This window comes from Quercus suber, unplaced genomic scaffold (assembly GCF_002906115.3).
Source record: "Quercus suber isolate HL8 unplaced genomic scaffold, Cork oak 2.0 scaffold_373, whole genome shotgun sequence".
Lineage (NCBI taxonomy): Eukaryota > Viridiplantae > Streptophyta > Magnoliopsida > Fagales > Fagaceae > Quercus > Quercus suber.
This window is the reverse complement of record NW_027069825.1, coordinates 87,357-94,304: the sequence shown is the minus strand read 5'-3', so window position 1 is coordinate 94,304 and position 6,948 is coordinate 87,357. Positions and strand designations below refer to the sequence as shown.

At 38.8% G+C, this 6,948-nt stretch overlaps 1 protein-coding gene across 1 annotated transcript; it reads left to right on the top strand.

Moving 5' to 3' along the window:
- The first annotated feature begins 2,329 nt into the window (after window positions 1-2,329).
- On the top strand, window positions 2,330-3,208 carry LOC136062017 (uncharacterized). The gene has a single exon (XM_065760583.1). It carries the CDS (start codon window positions 2,330-2,332, stop codon window positions 3,206-3,208), a length of 879 nt encoding a protein of 292 aa, XP_065616655.1.
- The last annotated feature ends 3,740 nt before the right edge of the window (window positions 3,209-6,948 follow it).

The following is a 6,948-nucleotide window of genomic DNA, read 5'->3' as shown; positions in this document are numbered from 1 at the left end:
AGATCTAAGGATATATCCAGAAGTTTGAAGTTAAAGATAACTAGGTGTTAATTGTTTAACTAGGTTTTTAATCCAGAACAATGAATAGGTTGTTTAGAAGTAACTCTTCTACCATCATCCAGTACATCCCTCAAGAAAGTGGAATTCTCAATGCTGAGCATTATTAGTTATCAGATCTAGATCTAAAGCTAAGAGATTGGAATATCCTTAAGGTTCCCACAAACAAGATTTACAAATCTTCTTGGACCTTTAAAAATGCTTTCAAAACCAGCTACCATGTCCGAACCATAGAGCAAGTTTAAAGTATCAACAAGGAGTATGAAACGTGCTACTTGTTACCTGAAGCAACCTTGTGAGCACATATGAAGGAAGGACATAATTTCATCCACATAGGTTTAGTCCAAGTTGGAGTTAAACACTTGATCGGAGAAGGATTAGATGCGTCTGTCCTTATGGCCCTTAGAGACTCCGGTCATGTTAGATTTAATGACAGCCTCTTAGGAACCATTGAAACCAGTCTTAGTAATGGTCCCGTCCATTTCGACTGCTTTCCCAACTTTTCAGTGGCTCTTAATGACCTACATGTCATGAAAATCCTCACCCTTAATATCAAGACTCATGGTACCCTTATGTTACCTAGAGTCATGTAGTTTGCCTTGATATACAGAGTGTATTACAAGTGCATGAGAACAAATTCAATATTCAAGCACTTGACAAAAGAATCAAAGGTGAAACGACCCTTATCTAGACCATAGACACTAGGTCTAACATCCAGGTCCCCAAAACCCTGAAATGGTCAGAGGTTACATTCCCCAGAAATTGGACTCTTGAGAATGAAAATTTCCCTCATCAGGTCCAAAACCCAGCCCAGAATCCAGACTTAGACTTTGTCCAATAGCTAGCCGACGGTGCGGTTAAACTTAGTTTTGACCAGTCTAGAATTAGAACTCCCATACGTTCACCATCTCCATATGATGAACTTAGGTTTAGATCCCTAGTAGATCTACACCAACCCTTTAGGCAGCCAACTAATCTCTTAAGAGATAGACCTGCATCCTAGTGTAGTACATCCAGACCTCTAGCACCTTATCCAAAGTCTAGAAGAGACTTAGATCTAAAGCTCCAAGGTGTTCAGACCAGATCACAGGTTAGCACACCTTGCTACACAACCAAGCAAGACTCAGTTGTTGATCATGAGGAAGATGACAACAATGATCAGAAAGTCCCATCCCCAACAGGCACTGATATGTTGAACCCTTACCAACAAGAACCTTAAGATCCTTTTTATCCAGAACATAAAATAGATTAGCAGCTTCTTGTCATCAAGAAAGAGTTCACCCCAGATCTAGTTGCCCTAGGTAGAGAATTTGAGTAAGAAGAAAATAGACTCAAAAGGGAAAACTATAGATCTAGCCACACCCTGGAACAAAAGAAAGAAGTTCTTGAAAGTTGGAAAATGTTCATGAAAGAGATATCCAGCAATGTTCCTTTCTTTGAATATTTTGAGAACCACTTTCAATGGCACAAAAAGTCTTGTGTCCTCACCAAGACTAATTGGACCAAACCCCCTAACAAAGATGCTAGCGGTAACCCTAAACCTCCAGAAAATGTTATATCACACCATCCACCCCAAGAAGCCATAGTCTTCAGCCATCGTGGAAGTGATTTACTTGCCTTACCCTTCAAAGGTCCTACCACTCCAGAAGAAACGGTAGTCAAGAAGGTTATAGAGCAGAACAACTATACCAAACAATGCTTAGGTGTTATAGGAAAACAACTTGATAGGATAGAAGACCGGATAGACAACAAGGTTATCCTCAAACCAGGAAACCCTAGCAAACCTGTCTAAACTATAGAGAAACCTCTAGTCAAGCTTCCCACAACCAAGCAACCTAGCATTTGACCTAAGGACAAAACAACCTTAGAAATAGTCAACCAAAACTTTAAAGAACTAGTGAAGAAGGAACCAGACACTTCTTCCCCAGTTAGCACTTCAACTAGTGTTGATCCCAGACTAGATAGCCGTCTAGTAACCTTAGATGTCCACACAGCCTGTAGTAGTTCTAACAGAACCTCCTCAGACAATGAAAAGGAGATAGAACGTCTAGAAAACTAGTTTCGTACCTTAGAAGTAAAAATGCTTACCCATCCAAAGGTAACCCCAACTAGCTTCACTAAGAATTAGTATCCAAAACCTACCCCTCCTGACCTCCAGTTCGAGGAAAGGAATGTTAGCAACTAGTTCTCTGTGTCTTTAGGTAAACTCTATGAATAGAACATAGATGGTTTATCAGAATAGGAAATCCTAAATAAGATTCAGCATATGACCATGGTAGCCAACAACTACACCAGTGAAGGACATCCCCATACTGAGGTCGTAGAGCTCATATCTTTAGGGTTTACAGGCAAACTTCTGCAATGGTGGAACAATTGCCTCACAAATGAGTCTAAGGAAGGCATTAAACATGATGTCCAGAAAGATGAGGAAGGAATCCCCATATTTGACACAAACTTAGGCTGTGGAGTTCCCGACGGAGTCAACATCTTGATCTATAGAATCATAAAACACTTCGTAGGAAAACCCAGCAACATCACATCTAGGATTTATGATCAGTTAAGTAATCTTAGATGTAAAACCCTTGGTGACTTTAGGTGGTACGAAGATGTGTTTACTACCAGAGTCATGCACAGAAGTGATTGTAACTCTCCATTTTGGAAGGAGAAGTTCATCAATGGCTTACCTACCCTTTTTGGAGAAAATGTCAAGGAAACCCTTTGTAACCATTTAGGTGTCATAGATTATGATAACCTAACCTATGGAGACATCTCTAGCACCATTCGAAGTGAAGGAATGAAGATGTGTAGAGATCTTAAAATTCAGAGCAAAGCTAGTATAGGCAAAGCCAAGTACAAAGTAGGAAACTTCTGTACACAATATGGCTTACCCTCAATCATTCCTAAAAGGAAATCCGAATACAGAGGCAAAGAATCCTCTAAACATTTCCACAGGAGGAAAACTTCAGCCAAGTATTATAGAAAACAGAAACACAGCAAAGATGATTTCTATAAGAAAGGTAAATCCAAGTCCACAGGAAAATTCATACCCCAAGCATCAGGAAAATGCTTCAACTGTGGAAAGAAAGGTCATTTCAGGAAAGAGTGTAAAGCTAAGGCCAAATCCCTTATCAACACCCTTGTTAGTGACTAGACCAGCAAAGTTGAGATCTTTAAGCTTCTAGAACTTGACCACTCAGATAGTGTGTCCTCTAGCAGTGAGATCTGTCAGATCTACTAGTCATCCTTCGAACCTTCTAGAGTTTCTTCTAGCACCTCTAGTGGACCAGACGAACCCATACCTTGCATGGATAGTTGTTGCAAGAACAAAACTATCAATGTCCTCTCTAAGCAAGAAGAGTTTCTCTTAGATCTCATAGAACAGATCGAAGACCTAGTCATTAAAGTCCAAAAGCTTAGTGATTTCAAAAGAACCTTTGTTAAGGAAACCAGTAAACCCGAACCTAAGTTTCAGGAACCTAAAGTTGATTTGGAAAAAATGTACAATAGGTTTACCAAATCCAAGAAGGAAGTTACAGTCAACGACCTTCAAAAGGAAATCAATAAAACCAAGTCTAAGGTTAGAACCCTCAAACAAGAGTTAACCATCCTTAGAGTTGATCACAATTTCCTTGACCAGAGACTCAAGCATTTGGAAAACTCTTCTCATCAAAGCAATAAGGAAGGGCCCTCATTTCAGAACCCTTCTGATGATGAAGACAATGAAATAGTTAACCCCACTGCAGATATGGTCTAAGGACATGAATTGGAATGAGATCCTTCCAATAAACTGTTCTTATAAGCCATCAGTAGGATTAACTTCCAGAAATGGCACTCCAAAGTTAGGATTGTTATCAACAAAGATTTTAAATTCGAGGTCATAGCCTTAATAGATTCAGGTGCTGATCTCAACTGTATTCAAGAAGGAATCATTCCCTCTAAGTACTACAGAAAGAGCAAAGAAAGGTTAACTTCTGCTAGTGGAGGTAAAATACAGATTGAATTCAAAATTCCTAAAGCCCATGTGTGCCAGTACAATATATGTTTCAAAACCACATTTGTCCTTGTTAAGAATATGACAGATAGAGTGATCTTGGGAAATCCCTTTATGTGTCTGTTGTATCCTTTCACCACGGATAGTGAAGGAATCACTACCCATCCTTTTGGCCAACCAATTAAGTTTGAGTTTCTTAAAAGCCCTGAACCTAGAGATATTAGCAGTCTCCAGAATGTTTCAGTCTCCAAGACCCTCAACCTTATCCATTCTGATATTTACAATCAAGCCAAGAACCTTGATTTGTTCAAACCAACCATTTTCCAGAAATCTGATGATTCTTTCGAACCAACTAAGTTTCAAAATTCATCACAAAACATTTATTATCAAAATACTTGCTTCATGACATCACATGCATTTGATAATACTATTTGCAATAATATGCAAATTCATGCCACTTATCTTTGGCAGGAAAGGAAGCAAATCACTTATAATAAAATTAAAATGTGGAGAAAATTAACTTTTTCGGCAGAGAAGAAGAACAAGGGGAAAGCACTGGCTCGGGGCTATCCTCAAGACGAAAGGCTCCCAGTAGCGGGACAGTCTTTTGTAAAGCATGAAGTTGCATCCTCTAAGGGAAACCTAGGAGGATCGACATCCCTTTAGGATTATGTCTCGGCAGAGTTGACATACTCCAGTTGTGACATGGCTGTTGTTTTGCAAGAAGTTTTATCAGAAGGTTCGCACCATCGATCAAATGATTCGAACATAACCTTGCAACTCAGAATATTATTTTGTATTTCTGGTGGCAAGTTGGTAATAGCACTTCTTAAAATAGTTTGAGCCTTAAGGCTAAACTTTGCATAATTAGTGCCAGTAATAGTCGTTTTATCCATGGAATGGACATCCTCTTTGCCAAAGAGTTGACTAGTGATGGCTTCATTTTTTGCCTCAAGGTTAACTAGATAGATTTCTAGGGCTTTGAGGGTTCTTTGAAAAAGGCCTTTTTTGTCTAGGGTCCCGGCTGCCTGGAAGTTGTCAAGGATAAATTTAATGGTGAATGGCAAGTCTTTGTATGTGCCTTTCTTCCATTGTAGACCTTCTGGTAAAACTACCTACAAAACAACAGCTATGTCACAACTAGAGTATGTCACCTCTGCCGGGATATAATCCTGAAGGGATGTCGATCCTCTTAGGTTTCCCTTAGAGGATGCACCTTCATGCTTTACAAAAGACTGTCCCGTTATTGGGAGCCTTTCGTCTTGAGGATAGCCTTGAGCCGGTGATTTCCCCTTATTCTTCTTCTCTACCCAAGAAGTCACTTTTCTCCATATTTTAATATTATTATAAGTGATTTACTTCCTTTCCTACCAAAGATAAGTAGCATGAATTTGCATTTTATTGCAAATAGTATTATCAAATGCATGTGATGTCATGAAGCAAATATTTTTATAATAAATGTTTTGTGATGAATTTTGAAATTGAGTTAGTTCAAAAGAATCATCAGATTTGAGGAAAATGGTTGGTTTGAACAAATCAAGGTTCTTGGCTTGATTGTGAATATCAGAATGGATAAGGTTGAGGGTCTTGGAGACTGAAACATTCTGGAGACTGCTAATCTCTCTAGGTTCAGGGCTTTTAAGAAACTCAAACTTAATTGTTGGCCAAAAGGATGGGTAGTGATTCCTTCACTATCCGTGGTGAAAGGATACAATAGACACATAAAGGGATTTCCTAAGATCACTCTATCTGTCATATTCTTAACAAGGACAAATGTGGTTTTGAAACATGTGTTGTCCTGGCACACATGGGCTTTAGAAATTTTGAATTTAATCTGCATTTTACCTCCACTAGTAGAAGTTAACCTTTCTTTGGTCTTTCTGTAGTACTTAGAGGGAATGATTCCTTCTTGAATGTAGTTGAGTTCAGCACCTGAATCTATTAAGGCTATGACCTCGAATTCAAAATCTTTGCTGATGAAAATCATGACTTTGGAGTGCCATTTCTGGAAGTTAATCCTACTAATGGCTTGTAAGAACAGTTTATTGGAAGGATCTCATTCCAATTCATGTCCTTGGACCATATCTGCAGTGGGGTTAACTATTTCATTGTCTTTATCATCAGAAGGGTTTTGAAATGAAGGTCCTTCCTCATTGCTTTGATGAGAAGAATTTTCCAAATGCTTGAGTCTCTGATCAAAGAAATTGTGATCAACTCTAAGGATGGTTAACACTTGTTTAAGGGTTCTAACCTCATACTTGGTTTCCTTGATTTCCTTTTGAAGGTCGTTGACTGTAACTTCCTTCTTGGATTTGGTAAACCTATTGTAGATTTTTTCCAAATCAACTTAGGGTTCTTGAAACTTAGGTTCAGTTTTACTGGTTTCCTTAACTAAGGATCTCTTGAATTCACTAAGCTTTTGGGCTTTGATGACTGGGTCTTCTATCTGTTCTATGAGATCTAAGAGGAGCTCTTCTTGCTTAGAGAGGACATTGATAGTTTTGTTCCTACAACAACTATCCATGCAAGGTATGGGTTCATCTGGTCCATTAGAGGTGCTTGAAGAAACTCTAGAGGGTTCAGAGGATAGCTGGTAGATCTAATGGATCTCACTGCTAGAGGACTCACTATCTAAGTGGTCAAGTTCTAGGAGCTTAAAGATCTCATCTTTGCTGGTCTAGTCACAAACAAGGGTATTGTTAAGGGATTTGGCCTTAGCTTTACACTCTTTCTTGAAATGACCTTTCTTTCCGCAGTTGAAGCATTTTCTTGATGCTTGGGGTATGAATTTTCTTGTGGACTTGGATTTACCTTTCTTATAGAAATTATCTTTGCTGTGTTTCTGTTTTCTATAATACTTGGTTGAATTTTTCTTCCTGTGGAAATGTTCAGAGCATTCT

What these genes read in the sequence shown, in the direction of transcription:
- LOC136062017 (XM_065760583.1), top strand. Translation starts at nt 2,330, where the DNA reads ATGGTAGCCAACAACTACACCAGTGAAGGACATCCCCATACTGAGGTC.